This window comes from Mytilus californianus, unplaced genomic scaffold (assembly GCF_021869535.1).
Source record: "Mytilus californianus isolate M0D057914Y unplaced genomic scaffold, xbMytCali1.0.p SCAF_36, whole genome shotgun sequence".
Taxonomy (NCBI): domain Eukaryota; kingdom Metazoa; phylum Mollusca; class Bivalvia; order Mytilida; family Mytilidae; genus Mytilus; species Mytilus californianus.
The window spans coordinates 2,164,583-2,187,225 of NW_026262686.1; the positions used below are offsets into that span (position 1 = coordinate 2,164,583).

The 22,643-nt window shown below is 33.9% G+C and overlaps 1 protein-coding gene across 1 annotated transcript; it reads left to right on the forward strand.

The window, feature by feature from the left end:
• Window positions 1–545: 545 nt before the first annotated feature.
• LOC127736792 (uncharacterized) lies at window positions 546–14,744 on the forward strand. The gene is made up of 7 exons (XM_052247393.1): window positions 546–1,875; window positions 4,602–4,708; window positions 5,044–6,288; window positions 8,282–8,315; window positions 8,894–9,165; window positions 11,193–11,220; window positions 13,637–14,744. Exons 1-7 carry the CDS (start codon window positions 930–932, stop codon window positions 13,939–13,941), a joined length of 2,937 nt encoding a protein of 978 aa, XP_052103353.1. The 5' UTR covers window positions 546–929; the 3' UTR covers window positions 13,942–14,744.
• The last annotated feature ends 7,899 nt before the right edge of the window (window positions 14,745–22,643 follow it).

Consider the following 22,643-nt stretch of genomic DNA (forward strand, 5'->3'; position numbering starts at 1 on the left):
CAGCATTACAAATAGCATTCAATATTCTAGAAAAGAAAAGATATTATATTGACGTTAATTAAACAACTTAAAGTTCAAAAACAAAACAAATGTTACGGATGGATTAAATTTTATCTTTTAGCTGTATCCATTTGTCGATCACATAGTAGTACCTAAATAACGGGTACTAACTCATCACAGGTCTATCATATATTCTACTCCATGTGCTAGTTCCTTCTACTGATGACTTATCAGTGACATACGACTCAAAACAGTTGGAAGGCAGAATCAAAAACTAAGTTAAGGAGCATTGAAAACCTCAAATCACGAAACGTGGTGCCAAATATAGCTAAGCCTATATTAAGTACTTTCTATTTACAGATTTCTCTTTAGCAGAATTGACTATCAGCAGGTCGTTAAGACAGAAACCATCTGATACCCCTACTAGCAGTATTTCAACAGGACTATCCACTGATTTAAGCAAACAGTACGGTGAAAGTCTGATGTCAGGTGCCTCTATTCGATTTAATGAACAACACGTAGTCTTTAAGGAGAGAAATGAAATGCAAGGTGTTCCAGTCGAAACAGAAAAGGATAACAGCAGATCAAGAGAACAACGGGTTTGGAATATTCCAACGCAAAGTATAGCAGTCAACAGACCAATCACAAATATTCTTCTAGATCTACATAAACCACAAGGTGATCTTAATGACAAAAGAACAGTAGCAAAAGTCCATCTGAGTCCAGATGAATTGCGAGGCCATCCTCCAGACGAAATACCAGTGCAAAATGTACATCTTGATCTGCAAAAGCAACAGGACCATCCTTTAGACGAAAAACCAATACTGAATGTCCCTCTTGATTTAGATAAAACAAAATGTAATTCCAAAGATGAAATACTAGTGCCATGTGTCTCATTTGATCTACACAAACAGCAAGGTAATCAGAAAATGCGTGTTCAAAATATGCCTCTGGATCTAATCAAACAACAAGATTATCCGCAAGACAAGACACCTGGGCCAAAGGTCCTTCTTGACATAGATAAACAACAAGTGCATCCTTTAGACGAAAGACCAAATGTTCAATTTGATTCAAAAACACTATCGAGGAAATTTCGAAAAAATCCGTTCTTTTTACATGAACTAAAAGGAGATTATAACGATAACAGGGCAATCCCAAATATCTTTTTTACTAAAGAAAATCAAAAACAGGATTTGCAAGGCGATGTACCACTACACAGAGATCCCTATACGAGCAGGACAATGGCATGTAATCCAGTAATTTCAAGTGATCAACCAAATTTTTCAGATGAAGACACCCATTGCACAGAATTTGAAGACGACATTAAAGATATACCGGTTCCAGTTAATCAAACTTATGTTAAGGCTGCATTAGAAAATGAATCACAAAAATATAAGCCAAATCCTGAATCGTCTGTGGTTCTGGGTGATACAAATCATAGCAGTTTTCCAGAAGATTTGTCTATGCACGTTTCCAAAGAACAAATGAAAATATTGACTAAGTTATCTGAAGTAGAGCCAGCAACACCTGGGTTGACACATTCTGTAGAGTCTGTTACTAATCCTCGATTAATTACAAAACTTAAAAGATTCTTCGGAGTTTCTAAAGAAGTGAAAGAGATAAAGGTATCAATTACGGAAGAACACATTTTAAGGCAATCTTTAAAAGTAGGAAAAAAAAAGTTACATCAAAGAAATATAGCTCCCGTTATAATATGGGACTTTGGAGGACAAGATATCTTTTACTCCACGCACCAAAGTTTCCTGTCTTATCGAGCCATCTATTTGATTGTACTGGATGGTAGTAGGACCCTTGACGACCCATGTCCATTTGAGCAATATTTACCGGGGAAAAGTGGACCGAAAACAGCAAGAGGTATAATCAGTTTACAAAAAGTACCAAAAATGTATATGAATAATTTTTTCCTGAACATACAAAAAACATCTTATGGTTTTTAGGAAGTATGCATATTTACGTCATGTACGTCTTTTATATTTACTACAACACATTAAAAATAATCATAAGTTTCTAACGAGCCTATCATAGTGCAAATGTTGGGAGATATTCCTATATAGTATCAACTGAAGAAGGAATGTTTATCTCATATCCGCTTTATTATTAGAACCTGTTGCGACTGCCCATAGTACAATATGATATTTTTGTTGGAAAAATCACACCATCACAAAGTCATAACGATGAGGTAACTGTCGTTAAATCAACAGTAGTAAAAAAGACATGTATATGAGTTTTTCTATCGTAAACAACCTCAAACGAAACGAACTTTTACATTATCAAAATCAAAACGTTTTACATGTGCTGACATGTTGTCTGAATCTTTATAAATATTAAACAATTAGTATGATTGCATCATTGATTAAGAAATCCAAAAACGATAATAACAAAAGACACATAAAAGATCAACATACAGTGTTTAAAGGGACATTAGATACGAGAAATTTAAAAAAAATGTATGATTTTTTGTGTTCAATCAATAATGAAAGTTAAATCACAAATACAAATTCGCTTTTGGCAGCCAGTTTGTTTAATTTTGTCAAAATAAACGAAGAAATATCGCTGATAAATTATTCACGTGCAAATAATTCGTTCTCATTGAATTTGCATTCATGTGACCTTCGATTTAACCCCTTTAGCTGGAGATAGGTTACGCATGTATTCAGCTATTAAAAGGATAAGAATGTCATCATTGAAAGTGAAACAAGGATGAACCATATGGTTAACTGCTTCGATCCACAAAAATAATCATTTTTATACGGGTAACAACGATGATAAACATACTTTTAAACCTACACTATGAAATCAAACTGACCTAGCAAAACCCAATTGCACATGTTCGCTATCTATTTATATTCATATGTTAATGTTTATACCGGGTCATATGACCGACGGCAATCTTCGAAGGTCATTTTGACAGTTAATTAGATGACATTTAGATACAAATATTATCGAGTCCATGTATTGCTTATTGTTTATTTGGAACTTTTTGTAATTCGAATATAAATTTCAGTATGTTATAAATCAAATATGATTATCTGAGTCAAATCGGTGAACACGTATTTGACAGCTAATGCCCCTTTAACATTCATTTATTCATTATTATTCGTTGGATACCAATTTTCGTTGCTTTCGTGTGTATAGGTGAATCTCGAATTAATTAAATATTGCAATAATTACAGATGTTCTATTATAAGTTACATGGTTTGCTAATAACCTCTTACGAATTCATAAGGGGTTAGTAAAATCCGTAGGAGGTAAGTAGTGAACCGTTTAACGAACTTATCGCACACGAGACTTTTCTTGCCAAATTTTGTATAACAATAGCTGACGTAACCATTAATAGTAGACGGGACGTCATCAACCTCTATGAAATCTACTGAACCCATACCAATCTGTAGGGGTTCACCACGTGACGACTTTTAACCAATTATAACGTCACTAATTTATCCGAGGTGCGAAAAAAGGTTGTATGAAGACTAAAGCAAAACAAAGAAATCAAAAATTCACGAAATGCAAGGTTTCTTTAATACACGTAAATTAGTACCAAAGAAAATAAATGAATCCACAGTACTAAATAGTATGCTGTGGTTGCAAATGCAGAACTATACATCGGGGACCATGATCTAGCCCGTTATAGCTTAGTATCCAGAATAGAGTTTGTTAATTGTTGAAGACCGTCCGGTAACCTCTAGTTTGTAACTTCTATATCATTTGGACTATAATGCATAGTGTGGCATTGGCCATTATACAACATCGACTTATTTTATGTGTATATCATGTTTGAGAGCGTATGTATAAATGCAAGTCACTCTTAAGTGACAATGCGAAACTATCAAACTATCAAACTATACTTACATATAAATGCATAGCAAGGCTCCGTGTTGAAGGCCGTACCTTGACCTATAATGGTTTACTTTTATAAATTGTTACTTGGATGGAGAATTGTCTCATTGGCACTCATACCACATCTTCCTTTATCTATAGATTTATTTTGCAGACATTGAAGAAATTCTCAGATTTATTGGTAATTTGATTTTAACTTCATCTGAACAGTGTAAACATGAAAACTATAAGTTTTGCTAAAAGATTTAGTAAATTTTCAGATTTTTTCATGTTGCACATTCAGTAAAAGAGAGGCTTAAGATACCAAACCCCACCCATATTAGTTCTTTGTCAGCTACCTTTAACATATCTTCGAAGAACGAGAAGAGTTAAGAATGAAGACATCGTAAATAAAGAAAAACAAAGACACACACTGTATGTTGGTGTGGTTCGTGTGGTTAAACGTTTGCCTTGCCTAAGAGTTTTTTTTGCACATTTAATTGCTTATATATTTTTTCATCATTTTTCTATATTGCCATGGTGTTGTATCTCGATCTTGAACTAATGTTTGTTCCACGTGAAGTGCCAGATGTAGTTAATCACATGCGGCATTGCATAATGTGCTATTATGATTGTAAAGTGTATTATTGGGAGCTGCGAAATACTTGGAACTGAGCAATCTTAACAAAAAAAAGGAAAATTTCTATCTTTCAAAATAGTGTTAAACATTTTCCCTTAATAATGTTATTTTTCATTTTAAACAGATTACCTGCGATTCTGGACGAATACAATTGTGACATACTGCAAAGGGAGCCAGCATGGATTTCCCAAGATTATGATTGTTTTTACACATAAAGACAAGCTGAAACCTGTGAGTACACACATCTTTAGTTCATGCAATCAATGAATACCAAATGAAATTTATTTTCACCGAATTATTTTTTTTTCTTTTGTGAGTTTATCACATTCATCGTCATTTTCTTTTAATGTTTTGATACGTAGAGATGTGTTTATAATGTATACAGAGGTTATTCTACTCCTTTATTTAAATTTAAAATATGCACTTTTTCTTCCTTTTACTGACAGAATAATGGAAACTTGAACGGAAGAAATTAAGAAAAACCCGATTGTTTTTAAATTCCCCATGTGACATTTAGTTTTAAATTTAAACGGAAATGATTAATGTACAATGTATCGCATTTTTAGAGTGAAGTTGAAACAGCGAGAGAACAACTATTCGGAGATGTAAAGAGCATGTTTCATGGATCCCCACTGGAGTCACATTTGGTAATTGAGGACAAAATCTTTGTAAATGCTAGAAACAAAAATGACCCAGAAATGGCAAAGATAAAACAAACTATTATACGAGAGTCTACGCGCCAACCAACATGGGGACAGAACTTACCAAAATGCTTTATCCCTCTGGAATTAGAATTCGAGAATCTTATTCGAAAGGACATAAATGTAATTACATTTGACGATTTGAGAAAGATAAACACTGAGCATCCTATAAGACCACTGACAGATGCCGAACTCAAGGTTTTCCTGAAATTCCAGCATGCTATTGGCAAAATTCTATACTTTGATGAACCTGGATTGAATCAACATGTTATACTTTTGCCAACATATCTCATTGATGCTTTCAAATTAATAATCACTGATAAAAGTTTCTGCAAAGGCGAAAAACGAAGGGAAGATTTGTTGAATCTGATGAGCCAGAAGGGGGTCATCTCCAAATTCGCAATAGAAGAACTTTGGAGATATAAGAAATATCGCAAGTTTGAACAACGCAAGGACTATTTATTAGCAGTCATGACTCACCTTGATATTTTAGTCGAACCAAAGAGATATGACCCCAAACACAATCGAATTCCGGCTGACTTTTACTATGTAGCAAGCATGGTGCAGGCTAAAGATGCTACTGGATACATACTCTCTCCATCTTTCAGTGAAAGAAACATTGCAATATCATTCAACTCAAATGCTGCAATAATACCCCCAGCATTGTCATTCAGGTTCATCACTTACTGCCTAAGTATTTTTGATGTGAAGAAGTATGGCGAGAGAAACGAGGACATGCTGTTCCACAGATCTGCTGTATTTACGATCGACTCATCTTTAGATATCCACATTCTCTGTGAAGATGAACGGATTTTCGTCCGTCTTGTCCATGCTAAGAAGAAAGTACTGATAATGAAAGACCTAGCTTCAAGTATCTGCGAATGTTTGAAATCAGCCCTTCAGAATATTGTCCAGCTTTATATTAAAACCAGCAGTGACACGTTTGATGTTAACACGGGGTCTTTTGAACTGAACCTGTGCTGCAGTGATGCAGAAAGTCCATGTTTCCTACCCTTGGATAAATTTGATAGTATTGATAGTATTTGGATATGTCCGAAACATAACATGGAACATGAAAGATTCGTGTTATCTCTTTGGATAAAAGAAAAGGTAATTAAACATTCCATTAGAACACAGTTTTTAAATAACTTTTAGTTCATTTTGTATCTGCCCTTCTAAAGACAATCTGAACCCACTTGCTTGCACTTAGATCATATTATGAGCTTAACACTTCCTAAGTACAAAAGATCTCTCCGGGTTTTTTTTCTTTGGGAGGGGAAGGGGGACTTGTTGCTCTGTCTCTTGTTTTATATTAAATGTTTTGCAGACTGTTGTTTGTTTTCTTCGCAGTTGCCATGGTTTTGTAGATTTCTCTTCGACCTATACATAGTGATTATTTCATTGGCATCTGTCGCCTCTTTTTAAGACGTATCTGTTTAATTGGTCGGAAATCACAATGATCGAAGGTAAAACGTTTATTCAACAAACAGTACACAAAACATTCCACTTATTACTGCAGATTAGGTTGTACGAATCAAACTTATCATAATGAGTGCACCCATTGATTACGGAACGGTAAACAGTTGCATGTCTTCCAGTTGCTTCCGTATGTGATGTCATAAGCGAAAAAGAAAGGGGTGTTTGTTGAAAATGAACATGCATCAGAAAACCAACAACATTACATATACACGTTTTGGGACAATAAAATCAAAGGACCTATTAAGAAAACTCATTGTGTCAAACTGTTAAAATTATTTTTTGAAAATCGAGATCAAATTCATTTATTTATATGTGGTAATTTATAAACTTTTCGTTGCTGAAAATCTAAACATTAAGACATCTCTGTATATGGTTTGGTTTTGATTTGGACCTTTACATTATAATATCAACGCTCTAAAGAAGAAATATACTGTTTTAATCCTGAATGTCAATCATTGTGTCCGTCTGCCTGTCCGTCCAATTAAATGTCCATCGCATTGTATGAGAAACTACAAATCAGAGCTTTGGTTGTCAACTTTCTGTTTACTGGATACTTATATATTGTAACACATAATGACCATGCATGAAATTTTCGTCGCATTTCTTTAGGGAACTACTAATAAAAGCTGTCATCAGGCTCCAATTGAACCGTGTGATACAATTTCATATACTACTTCCTGTTTACTATACACTTGAAGCGGGGTTTCATTAGTAAACAATTGCTCACATTTATACTTGTTTTGCATCAGTTTTGAATAAACATTTGTAGGTAGTTTGCATCATTTCCATTTTTCATGAATTGTAATAGATCCTTAAAATCAAAATGAGTTACAGGTCAACACATAAACTTCTACGGTGTTTAAGTAAGGCTTACAAATAGGAATGACAGGAAACGCAAAAACTGCAGAACAAAACAATAAATAAAAGAACAACTCATTCACTACTCTAAAAAAAAACAAACCCGTACGACAAACAGCAGTGAAAACACAATGTGCATTTGCGTATCGGGGTGCTGGTGTCAAACCATTTTTTACGTGCGCACATTCTATTTTCAGAAGCTTGGTAGATTATTTGTCAAACAAACTACAGAATTGAACAAGAAAACAAAAACACACATGACTAAGAACGTAGGCCTCATTGTGCTTGCTTCTTCGAGAAACTAACTAACGTCACAACAGAATAGTTTTGTGTACACAAAGCGTTTATAAATCAGTTCGGTGTGAGCCAAGGCTCCGTGTTGAAGACAGTACTTTGACCTATAATGGTTTACTTTTGTAAATTTTGACTTGGATGGAGAGTTGTCTCATTGGCACTCATACCACATCTTCTTATATCTATATTCAAGAAATATCGGAAAAATTGCTTTTACATGGAATGTTTTCATAAAAAAATATCGGTCTAAAAAATGCCATAAAAGTGCATACCGGTTATATAAATTATTAAAACAATCTTTATTAGCAAGCTGGAATCCCCATGCAATCATGGCAATAACAACTCTTTATTAAAAACCGGCGAAATTTGAACACAATTTTATTGTCTTTAATTATTCGAATAAAATCTCAGATATTACAAAAATTATACAACTTAGCATTTTACAAGGCACAATTTTCTTTTTTTTTTTTAGAAAACAGGAATCAAATGTGAAGTGAATTGCCCAGGTACGATACTATATATTCATATTGTTCAGTGTCTAATAGAAAATGAATTGCAATTGCAAACGGGCGATGCTGAAAACGATAACAGATATTGATTTAAAAAAAATGGCAGACCTGAAGACGTAATATTGTGTGACTTACATTTTGCTCTTTTTACATCGATTTATTAGATATTTTCATTAAATGACATTCAACATAAAAACAAATAGTATTCAAGATAAGGTTTATTAGTTCATGGTCACATTAATGTGTGGTGATGATGGTTAAATAAAAGCATAATTGAATGTCAGAACAACAAATACAACAGTTTGACTTATCACAATGATATTTTACCATTTTCTATTGAATCTGGCGATGCTTTATGTTTTTTTTTAAAGTACTGGGCCTCTGAATAAATGCCACTTGTAAAGAGAGGCGAACAAATTCATACTGTTCCAGTCGTACATCAGGGTATCAATTTCACTTTTATAGGTATGAATTTTGACAATGTTGAAATTAAAACAAATTAACAATTATTTATTATTACTGTATCACAATCAAACTTGTATTCAAGTCTTTTTTTCATAATAATTATTTTGCAGTCACGAATGAGGAGTTTTTGAGTGAAGTTCCCTCAGCTCTTCATTTGCGTCGGCTGTCCATACTTTACAATCTTGATGATATAAGAGAAATGGTAATATATCTTGGCCTTCCATACGTTGTCTGGAGCGACCTCTACCAATTGGAATCTGACCCAGAACTACTGAAATTCGAAGCACTGTGCCGGTGTCACAAGAAGTCACCTCTGACTTTTAGAAAAATCAAGAAAGCGATAGAAAAATGGCGGATTCAAACTCCTCATATCCTATGCGAGGTGAATGTATTTTATTTCAAACTTTGTCCTCGTGTTTTATCCGATCAGATGAACGATGTTACTCTTCTGGTCTGTCTATAATATAAAACGTATAGGAAATATTCAAAAATTGTATTTTATAGGGCAATCGAGCGGGGCTGTACACTGACAAAACATTGGTTTTTTTTTCTTCAAATTAATAAAACTAACAGGCTTATAACTTAATACAACAGATACACGTTTGGTATGAGACATGCAAGACTCGAATTAAAACAACTTAAAGGCCAAAATGAAAGAAGTCGAACAACACTTGCTTGAACAAATATCAAACTGATAATAATTCAGACAACGTATGAACCTGAATTCATGGAATAACCTTAACCTTTTTCTGTGGAGGATGCACATTAAGACAATTAATGTCTCTTCAGTGCCGTTCCAACTCATAATATTTGAAAGTTAAAAACAAAATTTATACACACGTTTAAGAGCTGAATAATTATAGTTAATACTAAGCAATCACGAGAGGTTGCACTTTGTAAATACAGCTGTTTCATAAGCCACGCCCCTTTTATATAATATTCATAGATATTTTGTTTTTTTTTTACCTACTGGTTCCCAGATATGATCTTTATGTTTTATCTAATAGAGACATAACTTCGGAATGTTACCAGTATAAATAAACATAAATAGCGGCCGCCTTGAATTCTGAGGGTGACCCAAAGTGAAGGGAGGGGTAGTACAGAATTTTATAATAAGTTTAAATTCTTAGAAGTTCGGGGCATATAAATGTTGAAAATATGCCGCACATCACTATATTTTGACCTTTGAAAAAAATAGTAGTGCATATGAGCTTTCCGTTCTAGGATATAATTTTTTTACGAAACTTCATAGTAAAACTGGTACAGTTTTAGCCGTAAAGGGAGTTCCTATGGGAAATTGCATTGTTTATATTTACAGAAATACAACCTATAGATAAACCATTATATACCTTGTTTCAATGACACTTAGGTATATACACGTTATATTAATACAATCTCTCTGACATTTTCAAAGCACAAAGTCTTTACCAAATGAAAGGACACGCAAAGAAGTGAAACAAAAGGAAATGGCATATCTTTGTTTGTCCAATTTTAAGGCAACCAACAAAATTAAAAGAACTTCTTTTGAAAAACTGATAAGAAATAGAAGTCATTCGCAGCTGATCAAGGCATTTCTATAACTGATTTTTATCGTTTGTTCATATGGCGTGCCGTTAAACACTTTTCCTACGTTAGGGGGATGTTAATGCGCCGGCAAAGATGTTTAAAACCGCCATTCTGTATGTGCCGATCCAAAGTCAGGATCCTGTATTTCAGTGATTGTCATTTGTTGCTGTATACTGGTATGATATTTGTTTTTTGTTCATTGTTTTGTACATAAATCAGGCCGGTGGTTTTCATGTTTGAATTGTTTTCTATTTGTCATTTGGGCATTTTAAAGTTGACTGGCCGGTATGGGTTTTGCTGATGTGTGGAAGGTCGTACGGTGACCTATTATTGTTAACTTCTATGTCGTTTAGTCTCTGATAGAGAATTTTCTTTTTGGCAATCATACCATATCTTAGTATTGTTATTGACAGAAACATGTAGCATGCATTGTCATTTGGTATCAGAAAATAAAGTAAACCTCTTTGAGACACATAATACAAAATCAAACGAAACAACCAAGATAGAACAGATTCATTTTTCTTTTGAACCCTTTGAATACTTGTAACGATTCACGAACATGCAGGTTACTTATCTTTTTTTTACCCACCTTCTATTGATATTTACTTTAAATCACTGACGAATTAACTTAAAGGTAATACATGTAATATATTACTCCTGGAATCCAGTGTTTTCCAGGAGCTCTTTTGAAAAAAAAAATACCAACGCCTAAAACTACATTACAGTTTGTTCATTGTTAGTGTTGCTTATCATATTAAATAAGCAGGTATGTGTGATGTTATTTCAAACATTAAACCATTTTCAGTTCTTGTTAGTTTTATACAATAACAATGTTTGTTATAGGTTATGAAAGGAGACCATGTAGACTTTGGTAAGTGCATCTTTTCAAATAGTATTGTTTCTGTGTTAAGTGTAATATGACCTTTTCTAAGTAAGGAATAAGACACAATCGGTAAAATTACAGACGACTATACTGGTATCTAAAGATCTAAGAACGAAACACATGTTGCTAGTGAGTTCACTAGTACACCAAATTTGATCTGAAAGTGCCATCTTAATCTGAAAAGCTCTTAAAAGACTGAATAGATTTTTAAGTCATGTTCAGTCTTTCAGCTTATAATTCAGACTTTTTACTGGTGTTAATTCAGTACTGTTCATACAACTCGCTGTCAGTCAATCAACATTTGTTCAGTATATGTTCACAAAGGCAATAGTTGTTATTTAAAAAAGTAAGAAGATGTGGTATGATTGCCAATGTGAGACAAATCTCCTAAAAAAAATGACGGAGAAGTTAACAACTATAGGTTACCGTACGGCCTTCAACAATGTGCAAAACTCATACCGCATAATAAGCTATAAAGGCCCAAAAATGACAAATGTCAAACAATTCAAACCAGAAAACTACTGGCCTGATTTTTGTACAAAATTATCTACTTGTTTACGTCAACATCATACTAAATTGTCAGAAAAGCTTCTGTACAGTAGTGAATTGACTTCAAGCGAAATGTCTGAACAGTACTTAGTAAACCGCAAGCGAAATGTATGACCCGTACTGAATATACTGCAGTTGCTGAAAATTGTGTTAACAAATACACATGATTGGATTATTTATTGTTCAGACTTTTAAGATAATGTTAAGATCGAAATTACCATATAAGACTTACATTTATTTACAAGTGGTTGAGACACAGACAAATCGTATCGGTCAAGGGATTTATGATGGTGTCCTAAAAAATGTACTGTCGATTTTAGTCGGTCGTCCTTATAACTATTTAGGAGCAGTTTCTTGTGCAAGGAAAAATCCCTGTTAACGAAGTCCGCATAGTGAGAACATGCACGTATTACATGAGATATGTAAACACCATACGACGGAGCATAGTATATCGCACTGCTAAAAAATGAAATGGCGACAACTTGAAAGTTAAAATCATAACGCTTGTCGTTGATTCTAGTTTGAAGTCGTCCTTTTGTGTCAATATCTAAGAAAATATTAAGGTATGGAACGGATCTTCTACTTTCGGTATGGTAATTAATATCACGTTCACTTGTGAGCAAAGCCATTAAGCAAACAGATTATGGATGTCAGTAGTAAATCAGTTGAAAATTGTTAGAATAGTAGGAACAACATTTACACCTCCATATTAAGCTAAGTGTTAATCAATGCGATTATTTTGCTGAGACCCATATACATCAGCGCTAAATTGCAGAAAATCCACAAAAGAATATCTTATCATCACCCATCATTTGCATCTTTAAAATAATGCATTGTTTAAGCATAATCATGTCTTACTAAGTTTCTTATTCTATATCCAAATACGCAATTGTTATGCTGAGCTTAAGTAAAAATATAACTCGTCTTAGGTAATATAATTAGCTTTAAGGACTTCCCTGTTAAAAACATGTGTAAAAGGGCCAATGGTATACACTTAAATCTGGATGAGGTTTACAAAATATATTGAAATTGGCTAAACAAAGAATAAAGGAAAATAGGCCAATACATTAAACAAGTTAAAAACAATTTCAAAAAAATGTCATCGCTTCTTTACAAATCTATAAAAACATAATATTTTGGTTTTTATAGATTTTATATACTGATAAGGTCCGATCATACGTGTTTGGTCGGACCATATATGTATACGCATATGGTGCAAATATTTATATGGTCCGGAACATATTGGTCTATTTAGAGGACAAAAGTATAATTTACAAATCGAATTTTCAACCAAATATTATCATACAAAAAATGCTGGTTTACGTATAATTGATATTCAGGAGCGAAAGAGATATCTTTATCCCATTACAATTGCATATTTAAAAAGAAGCATTTTAAGATTACAAAGCAACATTTTTTTAATCTTTATTATGTTGAAAGAGAAAAGATACCAAGATGACAATCACAAACTACCATTTAAAAGATTACAGATACCATCCTACCCAAATATAAAACGACTAAAAGACAAACAACAATAATAAACCACAAGACAGAAAACCTAAAAGATTATATTGTACGATCTCAATCAAATCTTAAATAACGTTTCAAATTAAAACCAATGTTAAAATAATGAATCGTCAATATATTACGTTGAATCCTGTACCAGTGTACCTGATAGACAATAAATTTCAGTGTGAACTAATGTTAACACACATACGTGTTAACTAACGTAGATACCATGCTTAACCGTTTGTACATCAGACATGGATTTCGTCTATAAAAGCCTCATCAATGACGCTCGAATAAAATTAAGTCAAACATATATATTAAACAAATATTTTTTATGATGTTTTAGAAACGGATCCAGAGAAATGGGATCTTGTTCCTACTGATGAAGATATTGATAAAATGGCGCCTTTGATTGGAAACAAATCCTTACTATTTCTGGTCGAACTTGGGATGGACCTTGACATATGGGCAACAATCAACTATAGACAAGTGAAAAGGGATTTAGTGCAACTGAATAGGGATATTTTAAATGAATGGAAGAATACCTTTTGTACAACACATAACATGAAACCAACCCTGCGGATAATTGCACAAGCGTACAAACACATCGGCAATGATGTTAAAGTTATGGAAAACACTCTTTTCAACTGACCTCAACAATTTCCGAACTCTTTGCTGTACCTGGTTTGTTAATGTACATATGTTTAACAGGACTAATGATTTCAAACACACGTACATTGCATACACAACATATATTTTTGTCAAGTTTTACTCTAACCTGCAACAACTTTGTTTTACATTTTGCATTTAACAATATGAAGGTTATTTTAGGAACATAGCTTGTGTTAATTGCAAATAATTTATAACATTTTCCTCGGGTTATAAAATATTTACTACCAGCACAAATAATGTTCCTTACATAATCTTCACATCGTTAACTATCGATTAAAAGTTCGGGAAGTCTAAATCGACGATATATCTGCACATCAGGTATACTACTTTGAATGAAATATACATGTAGGGCTACGAAAATAAATAACTAGTAAACATCAGACACACGTCAAATGATATGCAGGTTAGAAAAATGTAGATTGCAATGATCGTACTGTTTATCAAAAACTTGACAAATATTTGACAGAACAGATTAGAAAGTTTGAAAGAAGCTACAAAGATAGTGTGGTCTTTTTTTGTAACTTGTATATAAGTATTTTACATTTATTGAATATTTGATATTTTGTGCTTATCTTTATCTTATATATTTTTGTTATTTTTTTTTATTGGAAACTTATCTAAGATTAATATCTAAAGTTTGCTTTGTGAATCATTCCTGACATTCTGCGCGTTGGAATATGCAAGAGCAGTTTTTTAAAGGATCAAAGATAGCATAACTGTGACAGTGCTACGAACTCAGACTGTTGTACTGCTTTTTCTCCTTTTTGGTAGCCGAACAACAGAAAAAATGTTTTTTTTCGGGATTTCTATATATTCTTCATACAAAATATAAACTCTGATATTTACTTGTGTAATATTACTTCAATATTTAACAATAGAAACATCTCAAATAGTTTCTGAATTAGAGTACGTTGAGATTACTTGTAACTTTCAAAAATACATAATTTAATATGTATATGTATATGTATATATCGCGGAAGCAGGGCATCAGCTCTCTGATGAGAGATTTTATAAGATTCGTGACCAAGACCCTACTTCCAAGTTTAGTTCCAAAATTATTACTGCGTTACGAACCATGCACAATGACGGTCACATAGATGAGGATACAATCGGATATTTAAAACCGAAGAACGCCAAGCCTGGTCGATTGTATCTTCTTCCCAAAATACACAAGGTTAACAACCATGGTAGACCCATTGTATCCGCAAACGGCCAACCAACTAGAAAATCTCGGAATTCGTAGACTTCCATTTAAAATCTCATATAGAAAATTTTCCTTCTCACATTCAAGACATCACAGATTACCTTGGTAAAATGGAATCCATCAACCCTCTTCCTCCGGAAACTCTCCTTGTCACTTTAGATGTCACCTCATTGTATACCAACATACCTTATGATGACGGAATACAATCGTGTATGGAAATATGGGACTCGCGCAACACTTTAGAACCACCTACCGAATGTTTAGTCCAGCTGCTTACTCTGGTTCTTAAATGCAACATTTTCACCTTCAATGGTGAACATTACCTTCAGATAAACAGGACAGCGATGGGGACGAAAATGGCACCGTTTTACGCCAATATTTTCATGGGCAAATTAGAGAAACAAATCATTTCAACATCTTTATCTAAACCTGTCTTGGTTCCGTTTCATCGATAATGTTGGCATGAAATGGATTGAATCCAAACAAAAACTGGATGATTTTATCAAACATGCAAACAACGCCCACCAGTCAATTAAATTTACATATGAAATTTCCGACTCTAAAATATATTTCTTAGACACAGCTACATCTATAAAGGAATGTGTCATTTCAACAGATTCTACTATAAAACTACAGATAAACATCAGTACCTTTCTCCCTAAAGCTGTCGCCCCAAACACTGTACAAAGAGTATCCCGTACAGTCAAGCTCTCAGAGTAAAGCGGATTTGCTCCTCTGAGGAGGCTGTCACTAAACGGTTACAGGAACTTCGCGGATTTTTTACCAAACGAGGTTATAAGAAATGGGACATAGATAAGGGGTTTGCGAGTGCTAACAATGACAAACGCAATGACCTATTACAGTACACACAGAAGAGGCGAAGCAAAATATTTCCGTTTGTTTTAACACACAATCCCGCCTTTACTAACCTTTCACGTTTGATCCTCACCGATTGGCAGACTATTGCCAAACACCCAAAATTATCCAAGATCTTTCCCAAACCTCCTGTCTTAGCTTTTCGGAGACCAGCAAGTCTGAAAGACTTATTTGTGAGAGCTGATGTCTCCTCTAATAAAAGCTTTTTAACTGCAGGATGGTGCAAGTCGTGTGGTAACAGACGATGCCTGATTTGCCAACACATACTGAATACTCAAACATTTACTTGCCATTCCACTCGGTCTGTGTACACTATATTTGCAATGTAACATGCAAAACCCAGAATGTTGTATACCTTTTCAGTGTCGATGTGGCATGTAGTATGTTGGCGAGACAGAACAGCCATTCAAAATACGCATGAATGGTCATCGAAGTGACTACACCTGCAAGCTCGACCTCCCCGTAAGTCGTCATTTGAGATCACATGGGCATACCCAAGCTGATCTCAAAAACCTTACCATCACTATCATAGGCCACAACGAGGATTGGTCAAGGGCCGACAGACTTGCTCGGGAAAGTTTTTGGATAAGAAAGTTAAGGACAGTTTCCCCAGAGGGCATTAATCAAAAACATAGAATGAGTCCCTAGCATCACTTGCTTCCAGTAACTCAGACTTTAGTACAGTACAATTACAGTTTTAAGGAATGTATTTCTCCTCCCAAACATCAATATTGAAAAAAAATTACCAGCGTATTGATTCGTGATAATTTGTATTACGATCAAGATTATAATTTCAGTTTGACTACTACATGTCAAGATAAGAATCATTTTATATCTTACTGATGAAGGATATTAGTTATCCGAAATATTTAACATTTGTTCATGATTGTTTTTTTGTGATGTTGTACCCTTTTAGACTTGTTATATATATATATACACAAGAGAGTCAAAAGCTTTGCTAAAATCTAAAAATAAAACAGCTCCATCTATTTTAAAATTTTCTGAGTAGTCAATAGCATCCTGTATCTGTCTAATATTGAAACCAATGTACCTGTTTTTTATATATCCTTTTTGATCAGAGTGTACAAGTTTATGAAGTAAAGGTTTGAGTCTTTGCGCCAGTGCATATGCCAGAAGTTTCACATCATAGTTCAAAAGTGTTGTAGGTCGATAGTTGTCAAGCGACAAAGGGTCATTTTTTTTTATAAATTAATGATATAACACCTATTTTTTTTGTGTTTGACAATTGTCCTCTAGTATAGCAATGATTAAATGTAGATACTATTACAGTTTTTAATTCCTCCCAAAACTTTCTGTAAAATTCAACATTTAGTCCGTCTAATCCTGGGGCACGGTTTATTTTCATTTTAAAGATAGCTTCTGTGCATTCTTTTACAGTTATGTCTCCTCCACAAGCGTCACTTTCACTTTCACTTAGTTTTTTATGTTTTTTAATATCATTTAAATAATTTTGTGTTTCTTCTAAGTTTGGATTTCTTGACGTGTATAAATCTTTACAATATTTTACTTCAAGGTTTAATATTTTTTTCTGATCTCTAGTTATCTTCCCTTTTTCATTATATAATTGTGTTATGGTTTTTTTGCTTTGCAAGTGGACCACACACTTTAAATTTCACACACCTAATTCTGAGAATGAGAAACCATGAAAAACTCTTTTGGACCGTGTGAAATAGCTGGCGTATTTCGTCTTTCATCGATTTTGTTCAAACACGTTTCATGTTGATACTCAATAACCCCGCTAGATATACACATCTTATATACACCAATAGCTGGCGCATTTTGCCAGCTTATGTATACAAAAAAGTTCCAGCTTTAAGGTATTAAAATGATGCAGTATTCGTTATTCTTGTGGAAAAATTGCAAATCTTTCAAAGAATTTGGAGGATTTTTGAACCCAACTTTTTGTTTACAGGAATGAAGTCTCCGACCTGAGGTTATCCTGAAAGAACTTGAAAAAAACGTCTTATATACTCAGATGTTTTTTCCGATTGCTTGAGAAATGGCAAAGATACGAGCCTCAGAAAATGACCAGATTGCAATGTCACAGGTTGACAGGAAAAGAAGGGCTTTAATATGAACGACAAAACAATAAATTTATCAAATAGCTTCCTGTCTGAACTTTCCAAAACGCCAAAGATCTTTCAAATCGGTTGAGAAATGCCAGAGTTATTAACGTTCAAAGTCGGTATGCACTTTTTCAATGAGGGTTGGGGTTAGGGTTAGGGGTTAGGGGTTAGGGGTTAGGGTTAGGGTTGGGGTTAGAGTTGGGGTTAGGGTTGGGGTTAGGGTTGGGGTTAGGGTTAGGGTTTTAGGAATTTCAGAGAATAATGGGGTGAAGTGTCAATCTAAATGTTGTGATATGGTTGGCGTATGAATATATGAGGGTTTGAGTTGGGGTTATTGTAAATAGCCCTTGACCATTTTCTTGATTATTCCTGACCCTCATAAACATTTTATTCTTTTTGAATCTCAGGACTACGGTTCCTAAAACTTTTGTCGACAACAATAAGAATGTATAGTTTTACACAAATTGAGTGATTCATAAGTCTTCGGTTACAGATATCTATGTCGAAAACAATTAAAAGCAACAAAATTTCTTCTGTTTTACAGTATTCTGGCACTGGCCTCACAATTGAGTAATATGCATAGGTTCAGATGGATTGTCAGACATAAAAGGTGAAGGAATTAAGGTTTAGAAGTACTATATGTGTTGCATTCATCAATAAACGGTGCCAATATTGACCATTTTCGTGATTATTCCTGACCCTTATAAACATTTTAATCTTTTGGAATCTCAGGACTGACAGTTTTACACCGGATAGAAGTCTACGGTTCCTAAAACTTTTGTCGACAGCAATAAGAATGTATAGCTTTACACAAATTGAGGGATTTATAAGTGTACGGTTACTGATATTTATGTCGGAAACAATTTAAAGCGACAAAATTTCTTCTGTTTTACAATATTCTGGCACTGGCCTCACAATAGAGTAATATTTAAAGGTTCAGATGGATTGTCAGACACAAAAGTGAAGAGCTAAACGTTTCAGGTTTCTGTTCTTGTTGTCGGCATCTATAAATGGTGCCAATATCTACCCATTTTTGCTGATTATTCTGTACCAGCATGCTCATTTTATTGTAATGATGGATTAATTGACACAAAATGAGAGCTGTATAAGTTTACGGTTACTTATATTTGTTTTTATAAAAATAAAAGGCGACAATATTTTTTCTTTTTATTGATATTCTTGTACCGGCTTGGTAATTGAGTAATTTTTGTACCTCAAGATTGATTGTTAGACATTAGAGTGAAGGACTTTAAGTTTCAAATTGCTATATGTGTTGTACTCGTCAATATAGAGTGCCAACATTGACCTTTTTCTTGGTTATTCCATACCGGCATCATCTTTTATTCTTTGGTTCATAGGTTTCAGTCTACGGAGACTGAAAACTTTGTCGACAGATATAGAAAGTGCCAATATTTCTACTTTAATATGATATTTAAGTACTGGTCTGATACATGAGTATTTGTTTGCCTCATATTGATTTCCTCTTTGCAAGTGGACCACACACTTTAAATTTCACACACCTAATTCTGAGAATGAGAAACCATGAAAAACTCTTTTGGACCGTGTGAAATAGCTGGCGTATTTCGTCTTTCATCGATTTTGTTCAAACACGTTTCATGTTGATACTCAATAACCCCGCTAGATATACAGGTCTTATATACACCAATAGCTGGCGCATTTTGCCAGCTTATGTATACAAAAAAGTTCCAGCTTTAAGGTAGTAAAATGATGCTTAGGGTTAGGGTTAGGGTTAGGGGTTAGGGTTTAGGGTTAGGGTTAGAGGTTAGGGTTAGGGTTTAGGGGTTAGGGGTTAGGGTTAGGGTTAGGGTTAGGTATCATATAGAGGGGGGCACATGGGGTGTAGGTAGAATATTAAGGTTGTGATATGGCTGGCGTATGAATAAATGAGGGTAAGGGTTAACCCTAACCCCGGGTTAGGATTTGGGTTAGCCGGATCTTCTTTTTTCTAACCCTAACCCTAACCCTTGCGCATGCGCCTGTTACCTTTAATTCAATTGCGCATGCGCCGATATGTTTTGGATTCAAGGGTCCCTCTACAGTAATACATACTTAGTTGTATATAAAGTAGTCTTTTTGTAACAATTTCCTCAAGAAGGTATGCCAAAATTTGCATATTGAAATTCAGGGGAGATAATCTGTTAAGGCTTATAGGCAAACTTTGAAAAAATCGTATCTCTGTTGTTGACGGTCCGATTTATAAACTGTTTAGCGTTTTGGAAAGGGAATTCAATTGCGCAGATTTTGGTGTCTTGATATTGAAAATGTATCGGGGCATTCAAAAGTTATAGGTCGCCGAAGAAAACGTGTCAGAAACTGTGGTACAACGATCCAATGTGCTCCACCTAAATGTTAAGAAATGATAGCCTTTCATGAAGGAGTTTAAGTGTCAAGCTGCTATATTTGTTGTATTCATCAATATCTTGGGCCAATATTTACCCTTTTCCTTGAATATTCTCTACCGGCATAATAATTTTATTCTTTAAGTACCTCGCGATGAAATTTTTTTCAAAAATTAAGCGCTTCGTGTAAGTCTACGGTTATACTAAAACTTTTGTCGACAAGAATAAAAAGAGCCAATATTTCTTCTTTTGAATGATATTCTGGTACTGGCCTTATAATTGAGCACTTTTAAATACAACCTGATGGGTTGTTTGACATTAAATGGGAATGAAAACAAGTTTAAATAACAAAATTTGTTGTCGGTATCAACAAAAGGTGCAAATATCTTCCCTTCTTCCTGATTTTTCTGGTTCGGCATCATTATTTGAATCTAAGAATGAATGGTTTGACACAAATTGAGAGATTTATAAGTGTACGGTTACTAATATTTATGTCGCGAAACAATTAAAAGCGACACTATTTCATCTTTGTTATAATATTCTTGTACTGGCCTGGTAATAGAGGACATTTGATACATTCAAATGGATTGTCAGACATAAAAGTGAGAGAATAAATGTTTTGAAGTGCTATATTTGTTGCATTCAGCAATATAGGGTGCCAATATTGACCATTTTCTTGATTATAACTTACCGGCATTAACATTTTATCCTTTCGGTACCTGAGGATTGATAGTTTTACACAGGTTTGGAGTCTACGGTTACTAAAACATTTGTCGACAACTATAAGAATGCATAATTTGACAACAATTGAGAGATTTATAAGTGTACGGTTACTGATATTTATGTCGATACCAACTAAAAGTGACAATATTTTATATGTTGTATAATATTTATGAGTTTAGATGGATTCTCAGACACAAAAGTGAAGAAATGAATGTTTCAGGTTGCTGTATTTGTTGTCTGCATCTATAAATGGTGCCAATATCTATCCTTTTGATGATACTTGTGTGCCAGCATGAACATTTTATTCTTTTGATGGATAATTTGACACTGTATAAGTCTACGGTTACTTTTATTTGTGTCGATAACAATAAAAGGCGACAATATTTCTTTCTTTTTATTGATATTCTTGTACCGGCTTGGTAATTGAGTACTTTTTGTACCTCAAAATTGATTGTTAGACATTAGACTGAAGGATTTTAAGTTTCAAATTGCTATATGTGTTGTACTCATCAATATAGGGTGTCAACATTGACCTTTTTCAAGTTTATTCCATACTGGCATCCTATTTTATTCTTTTTGGTTTATAGTTTTCAGTGTATGGAGACTAAAAACTTTGTTGACAGATATAAAAAGTGCCAATATTTCTTCTTTTATATGATATTTAAGTACTTTTATGCCTCATGCTGGACTGTTTGAGTTAAATTATATTTATTATTTTCTTTTTTTTTTTTTTTTTTTTTTAACTGGTCTGATAAATGCTGGAGTGTTAGAGTTAAATTATAGTTAAAATTTTTATTTATTTATTTATAAAGTCTGAGTGCGCATGCGCGACATGCCTTGGATACAAGGGTTCCCCCCATTAGCATATGTGTACTGAGTGCTGTATATATAGTAGGCTTTGTGTAATAATTTCCTCAAACAAGGTGTGACACAAAATTGGAATTCAGGGAAGATAATCCAATTAGGAATATAGGCAAAGTTTGAAAAATCGTAGCTCCGTTGTTTGCGATCCGATGTATAAACTGTTTAGTGTTTTGGAAAGGACATTCAACTGCGGAAATTGTGCTGACTTGATAGTGAAAATAAAATGTGTATAGCCGTTAAAGAAGACTTGGGTATTTGTTTACATATCAGATGTAGTAAGGAATACGGGAGGCTATATGGCAAACTTTGAAAAAGTCATAGCTCCGTTTTTAACCGTTTGATTTACAAAATGTTTAACGTTTTGGAAAGGACATTCAATTAGGCAAATTGTGCAGCCTAGGTTTGGAAGATCAGTTCAGGCATTCAAAAGTTATAAGTCGATAAAGAACACATGGGTATTTGTTTACATATTAGACGTAGTATGGAACACGGAAGTGTACATGACAAACTTTAAAAAATCATAGCTCCGTTGTTTACCGTTCGATTTCCAAAATGTTTAACGTTTTG